General features: G+C 40.8%; 1 protein-coding gene across 1 annotated transcript in view; it reads left to right on the top strand.

Moving 5' to 3' along the window:
• The window catches only part of ALDH7A1 (aldehyde dehydrogenase 7 family member A1), a 39,298-nt gene extending 15,096 nt beyond the window's left edge, over positions 1-24,202 (top strand). Inside the window, exons 8-18 of the mRNA XM_015067435.3 lie at positions 3,328-3,405; positions 5,810-5,907; positions 10,692-10,733; positions 11,748-11,842; positions 13,700-13,784; positions 15,209-15,315; positions 18,344-18,460; positions 19,225-19,322; positions 19,767-19,840; positions 23,063-23,138; positions 24,034-24,202. Of these exons, the coding sequence (XP_014922921.1) occupies positions 3,328-3,405; positions 5,810-5,907; positions 10,692-10,733; positions 11,748-11,842; positions 13,700-13,784; positions 15,209-15,315; positions 18,344-18,460; positions 19,225-19,322; positions 19,767-19,840; positions 23,063-23,138; positions 24,034-24,088 (925 nt within the window). The 3' untranslated portion in view covers positions 24,089-24,202. The remainder of the gene's footprint in view (positions 1-3,327; positions 3,406-5,809; positions 5,908-10,691; positions 10,734-11,747; positions 11,843-13,699; positions 13,785-15,208; positions 15,316-18,343; positions 18,461-19,224; positions 19,323-19,766; positions 19,841-23,062; positions 23,139-24,033) is intronic.
• The last annotated feature ends 402 nt before the right edge of the window (positions 24,203-24,604 follow it).

Here is a 24,604-nt window from a genome sequence, read left to right as displayed (position 1 = left end):
TAATGTTTGAGAAGGAGAGAGAGAGAGGCGGTGGTGGGGGGGAGGGGTACGGGGGGGGGAGAGGGGGGATCTAGCATGGGAGGGGCAGAGAGACAGGGAGACCAAGGATCCTAAGGAGACTCCATGCTAACAGCACAGAGCCCAATACAGGGCCTGAACTCACAATGGGGAGTTCATGATCTGAGCTGAAGTCAGCTTCTTGACTGACTGAGGTATCCAGGTGCCCCTGTAATAACTTTTACATCATTTTACGGTATATGGAGCTCTTGCAGAGCTGTGTAATTGAACTCTTTGGAAACAAGCCAGATATTGATAAAGGTATTGAAATTGGGCTCTTCAAAACTTTTATGTCTTTTGGGAAATAACACCAAATCCAGTGGAAAGGAACTATCCTTACAATTTACGGACTGTATTTAGTAACTTCTAAACATGTTCATGGTTTTGACTTTTACCCAGGTGATAGTTTCCTGGCTTTTGTTTAATAGGTGGTTGGCAAAACAAAGAAATGGTTATTATACTGTTCTATTGACTCTTCTAACACTATCTAAAATGTATTTCATCTTTTGGTGACAAAAATTTTTTTAATCATTTTAGAGAACTTGACAACTCTGATTAGGTCATAAAATCAGTATTACTGGTTTATCGTTGTGGCATTTAGAGTCTCTATAGAACAGGATGTCTTCCCGTGTAGAGTGGTGACCGTTCTTGCTGTTCCATTGGCTGCATGGTCTTCTTTCTCTGATTTAAGAATTGCTGGTAGAAAGCCTGTGGAGTCTTTATGGAAGAGGGTCCTTGAGGTTAGAAGTCCATTGAGGAACAGTGGCTTAGGAATTGACACGTGGGCTGAAAGAGAGAGTAGTAGGTGTTAGTATTTACTTGAAAGGAATACATGATATTGAGGAAACTTTATCCTCCAAGGCAAGATAATTAAATTTAACAAATAACTACTGACTTATTTATAATAATTAAAATTTATGATTACAATTATACTTAAATTATAATTAAGTATTAAAGACAACTCTAATCTGCACGACACATGAGACAAATCACAGGTATAAATATAAGATTCCTGGGCAGTTTTTAAAAATAAACCTTAAAAAACAGTTTATGTCCCAAAACAGTTAATGTCGACAGAGTGAACAGACTTACCGATTGTTACTAGGCAGCTTTTTTTTTTTTTTTTTTCAAATTCATTTTTTTATTTTGGGAGAGAGAGAGGGAGAGAGAATCCCAAGCAGGCTCTGCGCTGGCAACACAGAGCCCGACCATGAGATCATGACCTGAGCTGTAATCAAGAGTGGGACACTTAACCGACTGAGCACCCAGTTGCCCCATCAGCTGGTTTCAAATATTTAGATAATAGTTTCACATGTTCTACGTGATTGCTCCTTTGATCTCATTTATTTGCTGTAAATAGTTTGAAGGATTTGAAATGTTCCTATGGGAGTGTGGCTGATTTTTTAGGTAAATGAGAATGTTAGCTGATTCTGTTAGAGAAGACAGTAAATAAAATGATGCTAGATTTTGCTGGAGTTAACTAAAGGTGCTGCAGAATCAGCTAAACGTTCAGATTCCTAGATGAACACTGCCTACGCGTTGTCCCTTTTTCTATTCATAAAGATGTAGGAAAGGTCATAGTTTGCCAGGAGGGATAGCATCCAGTATTTCTCTTTATTCTGTGTCTTTGTAACATTTTATGCAGGAGTAGGGAGGTGAGCTCTGCTTTGGACAGGTGTGGGGGTTGCTCTGACTCACAAGCCTGCTGACTCACAAGAAGCAGAATGTCTTAGAAAAATTCCATAGGCACAGCTTTCAGTTACCCATAAGGGACATGAAGTTAGAAAAGTCCCTGTGCTCAGGGAAGAGCAGAAAGCCTGAGGTTCCCATTTACAGTTCTCACGTTGTTATGCCAGTCCAGATAGAGTTCACCGGTCAGGGGTCGTGTCTACCGTAAGTCATGCTGTGTCTCTAGCACTGGTGACGCCCTGACATTGACCAGGTCACCTGGGCAACAGAACGAGAGACTTAACCCAAAGTCAGAGGCTCATGCAATAGGGAAAAGGGTTTTGTAAACCCACAGACACAGAGCAAAATCCTGACCCTTCAAAAACAATCTGCCTCCTTCTGCAGACAGTGTATATACCCCGAGTCTGTGGAAAAAATTGTACGACCTGAAATCTAGGTTCAGACATTACAACTGCATGTATGATCCTTGGTACAGGAAAAAAGAAAACCACTATAAAGGACAGCTTCGGGGACAGTTAAAGAATTTATGTTTAACAGCGGTCCCTTTTTTAATGGAAGTGTTTGTTTTTTTAATTTGGATTTTTAAAAAAAATTTAAACAAAATTAGAAATTAGGAAGTAGCCAGAAGGTTAGGAGGATTGATGAATAGTCTTGGCTGTATTCAGGAAGCTCAAAATGAATGAGAAACCAGAATTACCATTTTTTACAACTCCTCATCAGATTTAAGGTGTATGGAACTGTAGTTATTATTTTGATTCATAGAATAAGTTGTATTATTCAGTGTTAAAAAAACTGCTAGCCCACAGTGCTTTAGCCTGGAGGGTGCTGATATTTCTTTAGTAAAGGATTTGGTGTGAAGCCAGTGGAGACTAGTCGTGAACTTGTTGAGGTTCTGTTGGCAGGTGTAGCTCCCTCTGCTGTACCTCCTCAGCAACTACACTAGGTTTGGGGCCTCTTTCGGTTTCCTCCTTTACCACTTCTCTGGCTGGCCTTTGCTTTGCACAGATGTGTTGGGATTTCATTTGCTGATGGGGACTACCTTTCTTCCTTTTTCTTTCTTTATTTTTAAAAATTTTTTAAGCATTTATTTTTGAAGGAGAGAGAGAGAGAGAGAGAGTCATAGCATGAACACCGTAGGGGCAAGGGAGAGGGAGACACAGAATCTGAAGCATCTTTTTATTTCTTTGCCATCATTTTGATGGATTTGTGGCAACAGACAAAAACAAAAACCAAAAACAAACGTCCTGTGATCACTCTCGTCTTAAGCCAGATATGTGTTCCTACTTGGCAGAAAAATATTAGAAAACAGTGAGCAGTTGAACTACCTGACCATTGCATTGTATCTTTTATTTATTTTGTATGTTTTTTTTCTTCTAAAGATTTTAGGGGGAAAAGAGTTCTGCCTTTAAGTGTTGGAAAACCTCGTCTGTAGTATGAGGTGAAATGTAGGCCTGCGTGTTTGGGGTCAGAATGAGGGAGAAAGTTGGAAAAGGAAAGTCACGCAGTTGGAAATTATTCCTAGTTTTAGAAAAACCCTTAGAAATTGTTTTCTTTCTTAGTAATTGCTTTTTCCTTTTTTAGGATAATAGCCAAGGTTCTAGAAGACAACAAACTGCCTGGTGCTATTTGTTCCTTGACCTGTGGTGGAGCAGATATAGGGTAGGTCAACGGGCCCTGTGTCTTTTTCTGTTGAAGGACTCCGGGTTGATTGATCCGAATCATCTTTTTTTTTTTAAGTTTTTTCAATCTTTATTTATTTTCGAGAGACACAGAATGCCAGTGGGGGAGGAGCAGAGAGACAGAGAGAGGGAGACACAGAATCCGAAGCAGGCTCCAGGCTCTGAGCTGTCAGTACAGAGCCCGACGCGGGCCTCAAACTCATGATCTGTGAGATCATGACCTTAGCCGAAGTCAGACCCTTAGCTGACTGAGCCACCCAGGTGCTCCAGAATCATCTTTATTACAATAACGAAACCCAGTAAAGCTGAGGAGGTGTGAGTGCTTTTTTGGAATCATTATTATTACGTACCTTATTGGGCTTTGTCTTCATTAGTCTTTGTTGGAAGAAGAGTAAGAATTATTTTTTTTAATTACCCAGAGCTACTTGTGTAAGATGTTTACAGCCTAAAATAAGAAACTGCTGGAACATTGGGACGTCTATGGCTTCCTGACACTTGATTTATAAAGGTGCTTACTCACAAAGTAAAGCTGTGGAATTGGAGTCTGGTGTATTCCTCCCCCCACATCCTATTGTCTAGGTTCTTGAGCTGAACGAAAAAAGGGGCCCCTGGGAATAGAGCCTCTTTTTAAAAATGTATTGTTTTAAGAAAATTGCTATATAATTCACATACCATGAAATTATCTCTTTAAAAAGGTACAGTTGAGTGGTTTTTAGAATATTCACAGTGTTTTGCAATCATTACCGTTATCTTATTTGAGAACATTTTCATTTCACCAGGAAGGAACTTTGTACTTATTAGCACTCACTTACCATCTTCCCTCTTCCCCCTGGCAACCACTCCTGTACTTTCTATCTCTATAGTTGGGCCTGTTTGGGACATTTCATGTAGATGGAATCATATAACATGTGGCCTTTTGTGTCTGGTTTCTTTAACTCAGCATAACATCAGAGCCTGTTTTTAAGCTGGGAACTGACTCTGATTGCCCTGAACAATGATGGAAGTTGAAGTTGTTACTACTGGCTTAGACTTTGTTTATGTATTTATTTTAAGATTTTATATTTAAGTAATCTTTATATCCAACGTGGGGTTCGAACTCACAACTCCAAGATCAAGAGTCCCATGCTCTGCCCACTGAGCCAGCCGGGTGCCCCTGGCTTAGACTTTAATTAAGTGTGGTTTCATAGGAGTTAGGCCTCACAGCCCACACTGGTGTGGTTAAAATGTTGATCTCCATCCATCACTGTTACCATACTACTCCACTTACTGGTCAGTCTCAAAATGAATGAATGAATGAATGAATAAATCAGTCCTTTTTTTATAAAAATGGGAACGTGTTAGAAAATACAACTTTCACATATAGAGTGGATAGTGAAATAATATCTAAATGTCATTTATAAAATGAATAATATATCCTTTGACCTAGTCTTTTTTGTGCTTTGTACCTTGTTTTTTTTTAATGTTTATTTTTGAGAGAGAGAGAGGAATCATGAGTGGGGGAGGAGCAGAGAGAGAGGGAGACAGATTCCCAAGCAGGGTCCGCACTGTCAGGGCAGGGCTGATGTGGGTGTTGAACCCATGAACCATGAGATCGTAACCTGAGTTAAACTCAAGAGTTGGACGCTTAGCCAACTGAGTCACCCAGGCGCCCCTCTTCTTTGGACATCAGTCCTTCACGTTGGTCTTGAGCTAGCTCAGATAGAGTAGTGTTTGCATTCATGCATTTAGTAACAGCCACTTTGAGTATCCATATCCGTGCTGGATATCCCAGCACGTTTGCTGGGCTGAACCTGGGGAAGTCTCCATGCATAATCTCATCAAGCTGTTCCAGCCTTAACCTAAGTCTGATGCTCTGGCTACCCTTCATGGTCCATACTGAGTCCTTTGAAGCTCTGAACTAGGAGCCAGGTGGATCAGATCGATAGTATCTGATTTATATTTCTTAGAGGTAACTGGAAATCCTAGCACAGTCTTTTTTAAGTGAGCTTTCGTGAGAGATACTTAGGATGCTTTACTGCAACCTTCACATTTTTAATTCTTAAAGGAATTAGTAGTTGAGGGGTCTGCAGAATAACTGGGATGTTAATGAAGGAAGTGCTAAGGTCATAATGTATAGGAAGGACTTTCATCCTTAACAATGTCCTCAAGGTGATTTCAGTTTACAGAGAGCTCCCAGACCAGGTTAGCCTATTGTGCTGTGTGGCTCTGCCTGTGAACATCTAGTTCATTTTCATGAAAACTTTCCTTTGCATCCTTGGGATAGAAATATTTGTATCTTTGACTGAGTGTCTTTTTGTGATGAGGAAATGTTCTGACCTGGTTCCAGCAGGTGCCACTATTGCTGGGTTTCTCTGCCTTGGGTGACTGTGTTTATTCCCCTGCAGCACTGCAATGGCCAAAGATGAACGGGTGAACCTGCTGTCCTTCACCGGGAGCACACAGGTGGGAAAACAGGTGGCCCTTATGGTGCAGGAGAGATTTGGTAAGTGTTGCCTTTTAATGAGGATTGCAGTTCCATCAGGGATGGATATGAAATCTAAAAGTTGGGTTTTTCCTCCCTGATCCCTTCTGAAGGGACAACAGCCATGTTTATTTGAATATCCAGGTAACAGAGGGCTACAGCTATTAATGGGGAGATTGCAAATTTAATAGCATAATTTTCAGAAGGATTTCATTTTCCCCCTAAATTACCATAGTGAAATCCTATCAAATACATTTCTTTATTTCTATCAGAAGTGTTTGGCAAATTAAAAACAGAAAATTCACGCTCCAAGCAGGACCAGGGAGTACAGGACCTAGAATAAGTATGGAACGGAAGACTTAAATCTGTTCTTACTTACATTTTATGTATATATGACTGAAAAGGGTTTTATACACACAGCCTTGTATGCTTTTTGGCTCATTAAGGCAGTTTTATTATTTATTTTTTTATTTGTTAAAAAGATTTAATTTTTTAAAGTAATCTCTACCCACAGTGTGGGGCTTGAACTCACAACCCCAAGATCAAGAGTCCCATGCTCTACCAAACTGAGCCAGCCAGGTGCCCCCACAGGCATTGGTTTTCATTTCATTTCATTTCATTTCATTTCATTTCATTTCATTTCATTTCATTTCATTTCATTGTGTGCTTATTTATTTATTTATTTAAAATTCATGCATTTATTTTGAGAAAGAGGAAGAGAATTCCAAGCAGGCTCTATGCTGTCAGCCCAGAGCCCAACACGGAGCTTGATCCCACCAACTGTGAGATAAGACCTGAGCTGAAATCCACAGTCTAACACTTAACTGAGCCCCCAGGTGCCTGCCAAAGGCATTGCTTTTAAACAGCAAGTTTACAAACCAGTAGAGCTAATAACTAAGGTCAGCAAGGTTACAGGATACAAGATACAATACAAAGATCACTTGCATTCCTTTACTTTGACCATAAGCATTCTCAAAATGAAATTCTGAAGACATTGACACCAGTGTCAAAAAGAATAAAATATTTAAGAATAAATTCAACAGGGACTCCTGGCTGTCTCAGTTAGTAGAGCATGCAACTCTTGATCTCAAGGTTGTGGGTTCAGGCCCCACGTTGGACGTGATTACTTAAAAATAAAATCTTTAAAAAATAATAAATACAACAAAGGAAGTTGGAGTCTTTCACACAGGAATTACTACAGAGTATCATTGAAAGTAATTAAAGAACACCTAAGTCAATGTAAAGACATCCCATTTTTACTGTTTGGGAAACAGTATTATTGTAGCCTAAGATCAATACTGTCCAAGTAATCTACAGATTCATTGCAATCCCTTTCCAAATGTCAGCTGGCTTCTTTGCAGAAATGACAGGCTGATCCTAAAATTCAGATGAAATGCAAAGGACCCCAAGCAGCCAAACAGTCTTGAAAAAGACCAAAGGGGGACCCATATGTCCTAATACTACAACTTACTCTAAAAAGTTCAGTATAAAAAATTCAAGACTATGTACTGGCATCAGGATAGACATAAAAATGAGTGGAATAACAGTCCAGAAATAAACCCTTCGAGTTACGGTTAACTGATTTTTGATAAGGGTGCCAGGACATTTCAATGGAGGGAAAAACTAGTCTTTTTAACAAATGGTGCTGGGACAACTAGATATCCAAGTATGTACATATGAAAGACCCCACCTTTCCTGTACACAAAAATTAACTCCTAATGTATCAAAGACCTGAATGTGCGAGCCAGAACTACCAAACTCTTAGAAGAAAACATAGGAATAGGTTTTTGTGGCCTTGGAGTAGGCAATGGTTTCTAGGATATGACCCTTAAAACATAACCAACATGAGATAGACTTCATCAAAAATAAAACTTTCATGCTTCAGGGGCGCCTGGGTGGCTCAGTCGGTTGAGCAACCGACTTCAGCTCAGGTCATGATCTCACGGTTTGTGAGTTTGAGCCCCGTGTCGGGCTCTGTGCTGACAGCTCAGAGTCTGGACCCTGCTTCTGATTCTGTGTCTCCCTCTCTCTCTGCCCCTCCGTCACTCATGCTGTGTCTCTCTGTGTCTCAAAAATAAATAAACATTAAAAAAAATTAAAAAAATAAAATTGAAAAAAAAAACTTTCGTGCTTCAAAGGGTACTATCAAAAAGATGGACAGAACAACCTACAGAATGGGAGAAGGCATTTGCAAATCCTTTATCTGATAATATGTTGGTATCTAGAGTAAATAAAGGACTCTTAAAATTCAGCAATATAAAACACAATCCAGGGGTGCCTGAGTGGTTAGTCGGCTAAGCCTCTGATTCTTGATTTCGGCTCAGGTCATGATCTCAGGGTTTGTGAGTTCGAGCCCAAATCGGGCTTCTCGAAGACAGCGCAGAGCCTTCTTGAGATTCTCTGTGTCCCTCTCTCTCTCTGCCCCTCCCCCATCTGAGAAATAAATAATAAACATTAAAAAAAATTAACCAATATATCCAACACTAGAGCAGTAGCTAAGTAAAATTTAGTCTGTCATGGTGAAGTACTATGCAGTGATTTTTTTAAAATAGCTCTTAACAACTTAGGTACATGTGTAAGAGCAAATTAGTTTGTACAATCTCAAGTAAATAGAAATGAACATTGAAGAGATTTGAAGGCCCTATACCAAATTATGAGGAGAGATTTTATTATGCTTACGAGCCATGACTTTTTCCCTGTTTGATACTTTCTGATTAAAACATTTTTTCCTGCAGTGAGCACATAGTTTTTTTAAAGTTTCTTTAGTTTGAGAGAGAGTGAGAGTGAGAGAGTGAGCCAGCCTGAGCAGGGTAGGGGCAGAGACAGAGGAAGAGAGAATCTCAAGCAGGCTCCACACTACCAGTGCAGACCCCGATGTGGGGCTTGATGCTATGAACTGTGAGATCATGACCTGAGCCGAAATCAAGAGTCAGATGCATCACTGACTGAGCCATCTGAGCACATATTTTTTAACTTCTTTTATTGTGGTAAAAAAATGTGTGTGTGTGTGTGTGTGTATGTGTGGAAAAACATGTATATATATTTTGTATTATATATATAATATAAAATGTATCATTTTAACCATTTTAAGTGTATACTTCTGTGGCATTAAGTACATGTTCATTGTTGTGTAACGATCACCATCATCCATCTCCAGACCTTTTTTGTTTTCCCAACATCATCCCCATTAAAAACCACCTCCGTATTTCTGCCTTCTTCCAGCCCTTGGCAACCATCATTCTCCTTTCTTTCTTTTCTGGATTTGACACTTCTAAGAACCTCCTATAAGTAGAATCACCACCCAATATTTGTCCTTTTGTGACTGACTTACTTCACATAGCATGTCTTAAAGGTCACAACATGTGTCAGAATTTTCTTCCTTTTTAGGGCGGAAGGTTATTCCCTTGTATGTATTTACCACATTTGGTTGATTCATTCATTCATTTAAAAAAATTTTTTTTTAATGTTTATTTCTTTTTGAGGGAGAGAGAGACAGAGCGTGAGCAGGGGGAGGGGCAGACAGAGAGGGAGACACAGAATCCAAAGCAGGCTCCAGGCTCCGAACCGTCGGCACAAGTCTGATGTGGGGCTCAAACTCACAAACCATAAGATGATGACCTGAGCTGAAGTTGGACGCTTAACCGACCGAGCCACGCAGGTGCCCTGATTCGGGCATTTATTGATAGACACTTGGGCTGCTGCTACCTTGCAGCTCCTGTTTTTTGTTTTTATTTTTGTCTCCACCTTGTGGCTGTTACGAACAGCGCAGCTCTGAGCATAGGTCTGCTCTTACCTGTTCACGTTCCTGTTTTCACTTCTATTGGTTAGGTACCCAGAAGTGGATTGATAGGCATATGGTAATCCTGTGATTCATTTCTTGGAAAGTTACACAGTCTTCCACAATGACTGCTCCGTTTTACACTAAATGTTTGTGGAGTTGGGGAGGGGATATAATTTCACATTTAGAGAAAAGTTACATGACTAACACAAGAAATTCCTGTATACCCTTGAACAAAATTCACCCACTACTTACTTGTTTGCCCATTTGTTTTATCACTTTCTTTCTCTCCGGCAGCACGCACGCACATAAACTGTGGGTGCGTGTTGTTTTTTAACCTTTGGGGAAAGGTGAAGACATTGTGTTTCTTCACCAAGTATTTTGGTGTATTTCTGAAGAAGGACACTGTGCCATATAACTGTGTATGATAAGGTTATTAAAATCAAGAAATTTGACATCAATGCAATCCTTATGATAGAGTTTAAAAAATTATTTTTTCACGTTTTTTATTTTTGAGAGAGAGTGAGCAAGTGGGTGAGGGGCTGAGAGGGAGGGAGGGAATCCATAGTGGTTCCTCCCTGAAAGTGGAGCGTCCGATGTGGGGCTCAAACTCATGAACCATGAAACCATGACCTTAGCTGACGTCAGATGTTAACCGACTGAGCCATCCACGTGCCCTCTTATGCTACAGTTTAAATCAGAAAATAAACTGGGGTGCCTGGGTGGCTCAGTCTGTTAAGTGTCCAACTCTTGGTTTCGGCTCAGGTCATGATCTTGTGTTTCGTGAGATTGAGCCCCGCGCCAGGCTCTGTGCTGACATCACGGAGCCTGCTTGGGATGCTCTCTCTCCCTCTCTGTCTTTCTGCCCTTCCCCTTCTCTCTCTCTCTCTCTCTGTCTCTCAAAATAAATAAATAAACTTAAAAAAAAAAAGAAAACACAGTTGAGATAGGCTGTGATTTGAGGCCATCTTTCAGTGTGCGCTAAGTACTGAAATGGGCATTAATGTGTGTTTGTGTATTTTTACAGGGAGAAGTTTGTTAGAACTTGGAGGAAACAATGCCATCATTGGTAAGGCCGCCCTTTATTTGTTTGCTGTTGAGAATAGCTTCGGTAGCCATGGTGACCATACAGAATTTGGGTGGACACTCTTTTTTCCCTCCTGTTGTGTGCGTCTAAGACCTAATTTTAGGTTTCAGAGTTTCACTTGTGAGATACGACACAAAGGTTTGAAGGCAGAGATAACTAGAAAGGACAGGTGTTCATGCTGGGAAATGTTACCTGGGGCTTCGAGCCTGTGTCTGAGCCTTTGTAGCTTGGCATGATTTCTTGTTTTTCCTTCTGCTTTCTGAAAACTGGCCACATGTTTCTCTAAAGTAAGTAACTTTTACATGACTTGTTGATTCCTTTATATATTAAAAAATTAGTTTGTCTATAGTAAGATCTTGGTTGAGTGCTTTTTTATTGGGAAGGATCACTTCCTTAAAGCATTTTATCGCCTAACCCATAGGCTTGGAGTTTACCCACTTCTCATTTTCAGTTGTCGGGCACAAAATAGGTTATCAGCCTTTTGTGGATAATGCACATCGATGGATTGAGATTTAATAGAAGCATGGATTTTGTGATAAGAAGGCAAAACCTGGTAATTTGTATATTGCCATTGTTACCATGTGTAGATGCCTATATTGTGGTGAACACCAGAAGTTTAAAAAGCATGTGGCGATGGGTTTGTTCGGTTTGGACTTCTAATCTAGAGAGTGTTCATTTGCAAATAGTTAGCATTTAGTGAGCCCTGGGTAGTTGCAGGGACTGTGCTCAGCTGTTTCATATGAGTTTATTTCCTTTAATCCCCACAAAAATCCTGTCAGGTGCCTACCATTATTAATCTCCTCTGACAACTGTACTGAGGTAAAGACCATAGAGCTCGTTATGCTGCTCTTAATGGAGGCTTCGTGGTGTGAACATGCTTACATCACTGGGGTAATGCTGACACTGTCTTCCTGAGCTTTCTGATGGCATCATCTTGTCGACCGGTTAGCCCGTCTACATCGCGACACTGACAGGTGTGTGTTTTGTTTCTCCAAGCTTTTGAGGATGCAGACCTCAGCTTGGTCGTTCCGTCGGCTCTCTTCGCAGCCGTGGGGACAGCGGGCCAGAGATGTACCACTGCGCGGCGCCTGGTGAGTGTGTCGGCGTTGGGCGTGTGACGTTGTCTTCACACCCCACTTGGTTACACGTTGCGCTGTTAGGAAGTGGTGTACAAGTATTGCTGGAAAAATGTGTTCCCGTAGACAGAACACATCTGTGGCCCTGATACACTCTTGTGTGCTCAAGGCTGATCAGGGATTGTGCCCAAGCAACAAGTGGTAGAGCTGGACTGGGGACGGAGACCTCGAACAATATGGACAAAGTCCAATGTCACTTGGAGAATAAAATCAGCTATAAGTTTGAAGAATTCGAAAATTTTTTGATAAAGGATATAGAGCTTTGGCTTCGTTATAAAAACACTTCAGTAAAACATAAAGATACTAATTTGGGGCCATAAGTCTGGTCTTACATTTCTAGACTTGATGTGACATGGTTTATTGAAAAGCAAATGTGGGTTGTCTCTGGATGAATGTATAGTCTGTGCACACATATATAGGACACATTATTATTAAGTGCACAGAGGGAGATGTGATTTAGCATCAGCGTATGGGGTTTGGGAAGTTTAATGTCTGTACTTATATTTGAGCTGGATTTTGGTTTTGTGTGGGGTATCAGCCTGATTTTCATGACTCTCATGGTCCTGAAAACTCAGTACTACAACCAAGCAAGTTTTGATTAGGTACAAAGTGTGGCTACATTCGACATTTTAAAAATTATTATTGTTGAGTTTTCCTCTTGTAATTAAAAACTTCAAACAGTTGTACATTTAAATTACAGAGAAATTGGCTTTGTGTTTTTACTCTTAGCCTCAATATGAACCAATTCTTTATAAGGTTAACATAATCTAAATTAGAATAAAATGGGTCTGGAAATTAAGCCTACTTTTTCTGTAACTTTTCATACTCATTTTTTCTCTGTATTTTATAACAGTTGGAGATCTGTCTTTGTTTTTCTATAGTTGTTCTCCAAAAACATCTGAGATATGATATTCATAGAATGTTTACAATTTGTTGAATTTACTTTAGACATTTATTACACTAATGCTAAGAAGGAAACAGGTCATCCAAAAGATTATAATTTTAATGATATGGTGAAATGTGAAATGACATGGAAGTCAAGCCTTCGTATATTCAGCTAAGTTTTACTTTTCCTTTGTGTCTTGGAGCAAGTGTACAAGTCCATGCTTTACATTTAGTGTTAAACATTAAAGGATGCTATTAGTCACTGCCCAGATTGGTTTTCATAGGGACAGTGATGTGTAGAAAAACCCATTCCAGTACTGTGCACCTCTCCATGACTGCCAATCCATTTGCTACATGAAAACCGACCCAGACAATGGATGGCTGGACCAGTTCACCTCTGTCAGTGGGAACATAGCTTGGAGCTCACATCCTACCTAGTGTGAGTCCAAAGGCGGTCCTCCTGGTTGAGTCCTCCCTCTGGAGACCTAATCCGCCGAGAGCATGCTATTACACAACAGCCATACCAAGGCAGACCAAACAAACAGCTGTCAATATGTGTTCACCACAACTGGGACAGATACACTTGAGGTTCTCTGGTAATTAAGATGTTGAATGCTTTAGAGTAAAAACAGGCATAATTGCTGTGTGAGGCTTGGCCAGGCAGGTCCTTAGAAACTTGGTAAAGACAAGGCTTATGATTTCTTTTTAACATCTACCAAGTGGAAATTTATTATCTTAATGTAGTTATTAAAAGTAGGAATGAAATAATTAAAGAACGTATACTTCTGTTTGCTTTTGTTTTCAGAGATCACAGTGTCTAAGAACTAGTATGAACTATAAATTAGTACTATTAATAAAAATCGCACATTGTTGACAAATTTATGTGTTTATTTGAATCTTCCCTTGAATGTTTCTTTTATCGCTTAGTTTTTACATGAGAGCATCCATGATGAAGTTGTAAATAGACTTAAAAAGGCCTATGCACAGATCCGTGTGGGGAACCCTTGGGACTGTGAGTATCTGGTTGATTTCAAAGGTATTCCTTTTTGACAGTTGGTGGTACCAGTGTTTCTATCTCAGACTTTTTGTTTTTTCTTTTCTGAGAGGCCTGAGGGCATATGAAGCAGGTTATCGGGCACGTGGGGCATCAAGTCTGCTCCTAGCTTAGGATCCTGGGTGCTTGATGTAGGCTGGTGGGTGAGTCTCAAGAGATGATGTTCAAATGGGATGACTTTGACGAGCTTCTTCTCTCTGCACTCTTTTTAAAAAAAAAAAATTTTTTTTTTCTTTTATTAGCATTTATTTAGTTTTTGAGAGTCGGAGAGAGACAGAGTGTGAGCAGGGGAGGTGCAGAGAGAGGGAGACAAAGAATCAGAAGCCAGCTCCAGGCTCCAAGCCGTCAGCACAGAGCCAGATGTGGGACTCGAACCCCCGAACTGTGAGATCATGACCTGACCCAAAGTCAGTCGCCCAACTGACTGAGCCACCCAGGCGCCCCTCTCTGCACTCTTATGACCCTTGTGCAAGCCACCACCATTCTCATGGAAGGCTGCAAGAGTGTCCCCTCCCTGACCTGCCTGCTTCCACTTCTGCCTTCCAGAGAAGCCAGAATGGTTTTTTTAAACATGTAACTAGATGAAATAATTCATTTTCCTGCTTCATACACTCCAGTGACTTCTAATGGCTCTTCAGCTGAAACCTGGATCCCTTCCAAGTCTCTCTGGATCAGGCTCACAGTCTCTCATGACGTGACCTCTGCTTCCTCCCCTGCCCACCCCCTGACTGGCTGTGTACCATTTCCTCCCTTGCTCCCTGAGCTCCAGCTTTCCCATCTTTCTTGTAGAGCTCCCAGGGTCCACGCTCCGTTCTGCTACTCTTTACGCTGGAATCCTCTTCAGCCCGCTTTTCCTGTGACTGGTGCTCTAAGATTCCCCTGAGGCCTCCCTAGATCTCCCTTCTTCCTCTGTCCCCTGGCCACTTTTAATGGTCTGGATTCCAGCAGCCATATAGGGCTGCATCTGTTTTTCCCTGTTCCGTTCCACACCAGCTCCTGAGCCTGTGAACTTCTTAGAGCATGATCTCATGGTCATGAATAAACGGATCGTATATTTTAAGTGCGGCGCTCTGATTAATTGGTAGCCATTCCTTTAACCCAGGGATTGACAGATTTCACTACCTGCTTATGTAGAGAAACTTTAAGCAGGACACAGTCCCACCCCCTGGTTTAAGTGTCTGCTGTGACTACTGTGGCAGAGACAGCCTGTGTCATGCAGAACGTTGACTATTTCCTGTCTAGCCTTTTACCAGAAGAGTTTGCTGACTCCTTGTCTACACTGAGAGGCTTTCTGAAGGGGTGGGGCTGTTCACTGGGAAAGGTTTTCTAATAGTAATGATGCCTTTTGGGGTGAAATGACACACATTCCTTTTTCTCTGCAGCTAATGTCCTCTACGGGCCACTCCACACCAAACAGTCAGTGAGCATGTTTCTTGGAGCAGTGGAGGAAGCAAAGAAAGAAGGTGGCACTGTGGTCTATGGTGGCAAGGTAATGACAGCCCAGCTCAGTAGTGACAGATGTTTGCTTCCTTTCCTTTCAGCTTGAGCAGGGCTCTGGGCAGATGGCGAAGGGTCCCCCAACTACTGACTTTGCCTTCTCCATCTTTTCATAAGGGGGAAATAGGTGTTTCAATGAGTGACAACATAAAATGCATGGAACACTTCTGGAAGGACACACAAGAAACTCCAAGTCGTGATGGCTGTTGAATTGAGACCCTGGGAATTTGTATGGAAGGGAGAGCTTTCCATGGGACAGTACAAGACTTTGTATTCAGAGCAATCAGAATCTGTATTTAGTGGTTACTTTTAAAAGTCAGTTAAGGCAGGAAATCAAAGGATATGAAGCAGTTTCGCTGTAGATCTCTTGGCTGCAAGCGTTTCCACCACAAACGTTACTGTTGGATAACCAATCGGTTATAAGGCAATTTGGTATAAAGGCAACAAAAATAACTGACCATTGGTTGGGCAGTGTGTTGGTCTAGTCACTGGGTTGACTCCGGGGTTTCTTTTTTCCATTGATGGTGTACTCCCATTTTTGTATCACATAAATCTTAGCCCTGATGATGGTCACTGTAGTGGTGCCGAGTTCTGAACTCGCATTTCCCATAGAGCTTTGAAACGTCTGTCAGGGGACACGCAGCGACATGTGTAGAACAACAAACACAGGGTAGAAGGTTTTCATAGCACAATACAAAGCTCTGTTAAAAATATGTATCCTAGTATTGGGGAACTGATACCTCTGTTTTTTTTTTAAATGTTTATTAAAAAATTTTTTTGTTAGAGGCACCTGGGTGGCTCAGGTCATGATCTCACGGTTTGTGGGTTTGAGCCCCGTGTCGGGCTCTGTGCTGACAGCTCAGAGCCTTGGAGCCTCCTTTTGATTCTGTGTCTCCCTCTCTCTCTGCCCCTCCCCCACTCACGCTTTGTCTCTCTTGCTCACTTGCTCTCTCTCAATAAATAAAACATTTAAAAACATAAAAAATAAAGTTTTTTTGTTAATGTTTATTTTTGAGAGAGAGCAAGTAAGTCACATGTGGGAGTGAGGAAGGACAGAGAGAGGAAGACAGAGGATCTGAAGTAGGCTCCACACTGACAGCAGAGAGCCCGATGCAGGGCTTGAACTCATCAATCATGAGTTCACGACCTGAGCTAAAGCCAGACACTTAACCGACTGAACCACCAAGGCACCCCATTAAATGTTTGCTTATTTTCGAGAGAGAGAGAGAGAGAGTCAGAGTGCAAGCTGGGGAGGGGCAGAGAGAGAAGGGGACAGAGGATCAGAATCGGGCCCTGCTGACAGCAGAGCACACGTGCGCGCACACACACACACACACACACACGCCTTGTTAAATAGAAGTGTGTTTGTATATTTGTGTATTTTTTGTTACTCGTGTTACCTTTTCTTCTTTGGGTAACATGTACGTAAGTTATGTAATGCAATGTGTTACAGTAGTAGATACTGCTGCCATGCATGGGATTGGGAGTTGATACAGTTGACTCTTGGAAAACACACAGCTCAAAGAATAACACAAACCCAGTGGAGACTAGACCACCCAACCATGGGCATCAAGAGTATTTTACAGAAGGAATGCAAGCATTAGTTAAGTGGACATGAACTGGTAATTTGGTTCCATGGAGGTTGGTTAGGAGAGTGTCTACAGTATACTCTTGGGGCTTTTGATTTTTGTACAGTATGTATTGGTTTGCTAGGGCAGACTGGGTCATTTAAATGACAGAAATTGACACAGTTGTGGGGCTGAGTCTAAAATCAAGGTCCTGGCAGAGTTTCTGCTGAGGCCTGTGTTCTTGGCATGCACACGGCCACCATATTGGTGTGCGCACATGGCTTTTCCTTTGTGTTTCTGGTATCTCTTCCTCTTGTAGGGATGTCAGTTCTGGCTGATTAGGGCCCCTCACATGTGACCTCATTTGAACTTTAATTACTTCTGTAAAGATTCTGTTTCCAGGGGTGCCTGGGTGGCTCAGGCAGTAAGTGTTGGACTTCGGCTCAGGTCATGATCTTGCAGTTTGTGGGAATGAGCCCTGTGTCAGGTTCTGTGCTGACAGCTCAGATCCTGGAGCCTGCTTTGGATTCTTTGTCTTCCTCCCCACTCATGTGCGCGCACGTGCTTTCTCTCTCTCTCTCTTTCTCAGAAAAAACATTCAAAAATGAATAAATAGATGTTCTGTCTCCAAATTCAGTCACACTGTACCGGTTAAAGTTTCAGTATAGGAATTTGGGGATGGGGGACACAGTACTGTCTTTATTTATTTATTTATTGTAATTTTTTTAAATGTTTATTCATTTATTTTGAGAGAGAGAGGGAGAGAGAATCCCAAGCAGGTTTCATGCTGTCAGCACAGAACCCAATGTGGGGCTCGAACCCACAAACTGTGAGGTCATGATCTGAGCCGAAATCAAGGGTCAGACATTTAAATACCTGAGCCACCCAGGCGCCCCTCACATTACAGTCTTAAAACACAGACGGTTTAGATGACGTATTTTTACATTGTGTAAGGTTTTTTTTTTTTTAACGTTTATTTATTTTTGGGACAGAGAGACAGAGCATGAACGGGGGAGGGGCAGAGAGAGAGGGAGACACAGAATCGGAAACAGGCTCCAGGCTCTGAGTCTTCAGCCCAGAGCCCAACGCGGGGCTCGAACTCACGGACCGTGAGATCGTGACCTGAGCAGAAGTCGGACGCCCAACCGACTGAGCCACCCAGGCGCCCCAACATTGTGTAAGTTTTTTAAAAAGCCACCTGTAACAGTGGTGTTTCAGTGTAACCTCATCCTTTTTTTTTTCTATTTTTATCTGATTGACTAACTTAGGAGCGATAGGAGGCAGAGAACGTTTTCATTCGTGATGACGTTATTTTTGGGAAATAATTCACCTGTAGATGGTGTTTGTTTTTTTTAATTTTCCTCCACAAGTACGGCAAAGGTTGTATCTGATGACCCAAAGTAGCAGAAAACAAAATGCTTTCATTCTTGTGATTTTACTTCTCTACTGAAGGTTATGGATCGCCCTGGAAATTATGTAGAACCCACCATTGTGACAGGTCTGGCCCACGATGCGTCCATTGCCCACACAGAAACGTTTGCTCCAATCCTTTATGTCTTTAAATTCAAGGTAAAAATGGGTTCTGTTTGCTTTTTCTCTAGTTTAATGTTGAAAAAACAAATGAGAAGAGTAAAGAAAATGAAAGAATGTGAAATTTTACTCTGTTAGCCTCTAGGGAGGTTTTAGGTAGTAACTCTGCAAGAAAAACTGCCTGTGGGGAATAAAAGAGAGGCACCTATGCCCTTCTCGGCTAAGGTTAGACAAAAACTGACTGCCACCCCTCCCAGGTCCACTCTCTGCAATCCCAGGAGATTGAATCAAGATTGGAATGTGCCGTAATTAACAGTTAAAAAATAATGAGAATTGTGTCTTTTTACAGTTATATGATTGATGTTTAAAACACTTAAATGGTTTATCACTGGTTTACATGATGTCACTAGAGGTATAATTTCATGTTTTATAGTGTGTGTGTGACTAAATTCTTGAGCAAATTATTTAGTGTCTCTTGCCTAATCTTTAAACTGTGGATAATATAAAACCTGTATCATCGGATGAGGATTAAATAACTAAGTGTACTGTAAGCAGTTAGATCTATGGGTTGTGCATAATTGGAGCTCTGTAAATTAATTCTTACATAGTAGCTTGAATGGAAGCATGTACTCCTCTGTTTCTCAGAGTACAATTAAGGAAAAACACACAAAGCTGTATCAGAGAAACGGAATTAGTAGGTTAATCTTTAGTTTACTTTTGTGCCCTACAGTTATACGTCTTATGAATGTACCATTGTGAACTTGGACCTGAATTCTGTATCATTCCACTATCTGTCCTTTTAGAGTGAAGAAGAAGTCTTTGCATGGAATAATGAAGTAAAACAGGGACTTTCAAGTAGCATCTTTACCAAGGATTTGGGCAGAATCTTCCGCTGGCTTGGGTATAACTTTGTCTATTTTGAAAACTTATGTAAGTCTAATTTGTCTCGTGATTGGACTTATAAAAAAGAAAGTGAAACCATCCTAGTTGAAATACATATTTGAGCATCTAGAGTCTTAGAGGTTTGGATTTTTTGTTTGTTGGGTTTCTTTTTTTTTTTTTTTTTTTTTAATTTTTTAGTGTTTATTTATTTTTGAGAGAGAGACACAGAGCTTGAGCAGAGAAAGTGTAGAGAGAGAGGGAGACACAGAATTCAAAGCAGGCTCCAGGCTCTGGGCTGTCAACACAGAGTCCAATATGGGGCTTGAACCCATGGACTGGGAGATCATGACCTGAGCTGAAGTCGGCCGCTTAACCGACTGAGCCCCCCAGATATCTGTTGTTTGTTTTGTTTCTTAATTTCCTAATGGGTTTCTCTCAACCATGCTTCCCTTTTTACACACAGACCGAAAGGATCAGACTGTGGCATTGTAAACGTCAATATCCCAACGAGTGGGGCCGAAATTGGAGGTGCATTTGGTATGTAAAGAATCCTTTTCCACGTTGGGGGCAGTATGTTAGATGTTGGCGTTGCCATAACAAAATACCATGGACTGGGTGCCTTAAACAACAGAAATTTATTTTCTCACAGTTTTGAAGGCTGTGAGTCCAGCCAAGGTCAAGGTTTCGGCAATGTTGGTTTCTCCTGAAGCCTCTTTCCTGGCTTGTGGTCCTTACATGGCTTTTTCTCTGTGGAAGCACATGTATCACTGCTGCCTCCTCCTTTTTTCTGAGGACACCAGTCCTGTTGTTTTAGGCGCCCACCTTTATGATTTCATGGGTTTTTTTCCTTGTGACTTCATTTAACCTTAATTACCTCCTTAAAGGTTCTCTTGTCAAACACAGCCACATTCTAAGTATTGGAAGTTCCGTCTTACAGCTTGGGAATTTGGGGTGGGGACACAATCAAGAGAGCACAAGAAAAGCAGTAGTAGCTTTTAGAAAAGTTTGACTAAGAAACTGGAATAATAGAACTTGGTAACAACCTGGTCTTACATGCTTGAGAGAGCTTATGTGTTATGTGCAGCGTTCTTGTCCAGGGTCTGACTTTTTTCTCCAATGCAGTATCCCATTAGAGCCAGGGCCCTTAACCTAAGTTGAAATGGCATCTCTTTTGGGGGGAAATGGTCCATGACCCAGACAGCATTAAGAACCCTTGGCTTTAAGCATAAGCCAGCAAGTTTCACATGAAAAATTCTGGTTTTTAATTGCTAAGCAGTGTGCTAAGTGTCCAACATTATCTTTATTTTAGATAAAATACTAAATTGGTTTTTTCACCGGGTTCTACTTGTATTTTCTAAGTCTTGAGGTTTTTTGTTTGTTTGTTTTAATGTTTATTTATTTTGAGAAAGAGAATCCCAAGCATGCTCCATGCTGTCAGCACAGAGCCTGAGATGGGCTCGATCTCATGAACCTTGAGCTCATGATCTGAGTCGAGATCAAGAATCAGATGCTTAACCAACTGAGCCACCCAGGTTCCCCTCCACAGTTAATTTTTAGATGGAAAAAGCTGTTCTCCCACTTTTCCTCCTTCATTACCAGAGGCAACTACTTTGAGATTATTACTGGGGGAAAAAAAAACAAACATAAATTTACCTTTGAATTTACTTCAATTAAAAAAAAAAGTTTTTATTTATTTTTAATCAATTTTTTTTTTTTTTTGATTGAGAGAGCGGGAGGGGGGAGGGGTAGAGAGAGAGGGAGAGAGAGGATCCAAAGCGCGTTGTGTACTGATAGCAGCAAGTTCGACTTTGGGCTCGAACTCAACAACCTTGAGATCATGACCCGAGCTGAAGTCAGATGCTCAATCAACTGAGCCATCCAGATGCCCCTAATTTTCATTTATTTATTTTAAGCACTCTCTCCACCCATCTTGGGGCTTGAACTCTTGAACCTGAGATCCAGAGTCACATACTCTACCAGCTGACCCAGCCAGGCGTCAAAGTAGTGTTTTAACTGCTTACTCTTTCTCAATTTTAGACATTATGTGTTGACCCTCTGTTAGGATAGATGAACCTTCTTAACCCTCCTTCTCTGTGTGTGTGGTATGACATTATCATGCCAGGAGAGATTAAGGGGAGACCAGAGGAACCAACCAAGCTTCTAAGAGTGCTCTCTCTCTCAGAGTCAACACAGGATGTGCTTAATTCTTCCAGCAATGGATTGTGACAAAATACCTAAAATGTCATCTACCAGGAAAGTTCATTAGAGATTCAGCGCCCACAGCGTTTACTGGGGGCTGGTCATCTAGGCATCCTTTCCCTGGCATATACCAAAATTCCAGACTCCCTGAAGGAAAGCAGGTGTTTAACATAAACCCCGTTGTATGAAAACAGGTGAGGCCCAGTGAGACACTTGTATCTTTTAGGGAAAGTTTTACAGTGTCAGGAAAGGTATAGCAGCCAGGTTCCCAGATGCAGCAAGATTACAAGCCGTGCATCTCCTGTGTAGTTGGCAATAATGTTTCCTCAGATTTGTGACGTTGTTATCCATGGGCATTATGGTTTTTGGTATTGTGGTTGGAAAGCCCAGTCCACTTTGATTTCTGATCTCTTTTCTTTTTTTTCCCATATCAAAAAATTTGGGGTCTACTTTTTATGTCGGTGGAGATCACTGTAAAAAATTTTCTTGGCAGTGGGCCAGTGATGAGCATTAGAATATTGGGGCTCATTTTCAGTACTGGGGAGTTTTGACTAGTTTTGTTTTGGTAATGTTTCTTTGACAATTATTTTCCCTTCCTTTTTTTTTTTTTTTTTAAAGATTTTATTTTTAAGTAATCTGTACAGCCAACGTGAGGCTTGAGTTTACAACCCCAAGATCAGGGGTCGCAAGCTTTACTGACTGAGTCAGCCAGGCACCCCAATTTTCTCTTGCTAATTACTAGAACTATTACTTGAATACTAGCTCTTGAAGAATTGTCTAATTTTGTTATCTTTTTCCTCCTATTTTGCATCTTTTTGTTTTTATGGTTTTTTTTTTTTCCATATGGGAGATACCCTCAGAATTTTTTTTTTTTTAAGATTTTTTTTTTTTAAGTAATCTCTACATCCAGTGTGGGGCTTGAACATACCACCCCGAGATCACGAGTCTTATGCTCTTCTGACTGAGCCAGCCAGGTGCCCCCTCAGATTTTTCTCTTAGCTCTTCTGTTAACTATTTTCTTCTCTGTTTAGTATCTGTATAGTATTTAGTATCTATTACTAAACACAACATCAGGACTTAATGTCTTGTGATTTGATGGCACACTTTTACATAGTATCCTTTTCTTGTATGGAATCATTAACTTCTTATAATCTAAGGATATTACCATAGCATTTAAAATATTATAAAAGCAGAGTATGTATATTGTAGGTAATAATGTATAGCTAAGCATAAACGAGAAAATAAAATTTTATTTCTACCATCTAGAGGTTTCCCATTTTAACACATTGTCTCATGGTAAGGTTGGTTTTCTTTTGCTTCTTGGCAAATTTGTTTCCTCTTTATTCCTCCCCCCCCTCCCCGCCCCCCTTCTAGTTCTTTCTTCCTGTTTATTTGGTTTATTTGATCTCTTTTTTGTTTGTAGAGGAGATACTCTGAGCTAAATGTAAACTCACTGGTTGGGTAGCTCTGGTCTTCTTTTGGTATCTTTCTGTGCTGCTGAGTAGGAGCCAGTAAAGACAAACTGCTCAAGAGATACAAGTTTCTTGTGTGTTTCTCTAGGAGGAGAAAAGCACACTGGGGGCGGCCGCGAGTCTGGTAGCGATGCCTGGAAACAGTACATGAGAAGATCCACTTGGTAAGACCAGGCTTTGGGAGGATGGGTTTGGGCTTCGAGCTGTTGGTTGGAATGCTCTTTTAAAATTAAAAGCTCTTCTACTTCCTGTTCTGTGCACAGCTTCACTTAATTTTGGTTTGCTTCACTTACTTTTGGTTCTTTCTTTTTCTTTCTTTCTTTCTTTCTTTCTTTCTTTCTTTCTTTCTTTCTTTCTTTCTTTCTTTCTTTCTTTTGCTATAACTATCTTTAAAACTTTTTTAATGTTTGTTTAGTTTTGAGAGAGAGATGGAGCATGAATAGGGGAGGGGCAGAGGGAGAGAGAGGGAGACACAGAATCCGAAGCAGGTTCCAGGCTCTGAGCTGTCCACACAGAGTCCGACACGGGGTTTGAACCCACAAGCCATGAGATCATGACCTGAGCTGAAACCAAGGGTTGGACGCTTGACTGACTGAGCCACCAGGAGCCCCGGGACCCATATAATAGGGATATTGTTCCTCTCAGGAGAAAATATAGGTATATAATTACTAGGCAAGATATTTATTTTCTAAAATATTGCATTGTATTTTATTTCTGTTGGAATGAGAATATCTATGTTTTTCCTTCTAGTTCAGTACAAGTTATTGAGAGATAAATGAAGAAAATTATATTCCCCATATTCTTGTGCCCTGAAGACTATGAATAACATGTTTGATAGGTGTTTTCCCAGATGTGTTTCTCTCCCTCTTTTTTTTTTTTCCCTAACACTGGATCTATACTAACTTTGTCCTAATTTTGTTTTTCTTCACCAACTTGTACCTTGGACATCTCACCTTATAATATATACAGATAGGCTAAATTTTCTTAATGGCATAAAATAGTCTATATTATGTGTGTACTACTCTTTTTGTAATTTGTTCATATTTTCTTCCCCTCTAGCACCATCAACTACAGTAAGGACCTTCCTCTAGCTCAAGGAATCAAGTTTCAGTAAAGGTGACAGTAAATTGGCGTTACATCACAGCTCACAGGCATTCTCGCAACTCTTTCTTCTGAAGACAAAGAAAAATTAAGATTTGCCCTGAAAAAATAAATGCATTATTTTGAATATGCTTGGCTAATCTCTTAGCCCTGAGGCCCCAACTAAGTCAAGAGACTTATCTTTAAACAAATAAAAATACGGATGTCACAACATGAGCCATATTTAGTAACAGATAGATTGGGTGAATTTTTATGTTGCTAGTAGTTCATGCTTTAAAAAAATTTTTATATTATAATTTAGAAGAAACTAGTAGATGCTGTAGTAGGAATTTGGAAAAACACAAAATGGAGAAGAAAAAGGAAGTCTTCTTGGTAGGCCGAGTGTGAGTAAAGGTTTCTGTAGTGAGTATTGATTCACCTTACCCTCGAGCATGTGTGGGGAAGAGTGGTGTTTGAAGGGAGTGTGTTGATGTTCGTGCACGTCGAGGAGCACAGCGCAATATCCATGGGGAATGCCTTGCTTTGTGTG

This window comes from Acinonyx jubatus, chromosome A1 (genome assembly GCF_027475565.1).
Source record: "Acinonyx jubatus isolate Ajub_Pintada_27869175 chromosome A1, VMU_Ajub_asm_v1.0, whole genome shotgun sequence".
In the NCBI taxonomy this organism is placed as follows: Eukaryota; Metazoa; Chordata; class Mammalia; order Carnivora; family Felidae; genus Acinonyx; species Acinonyx jubatus.
Note: the sequence above shows the minus strand (reverse complement) of the source record. Positions and strands in the feature narration are given on the sequence as shown.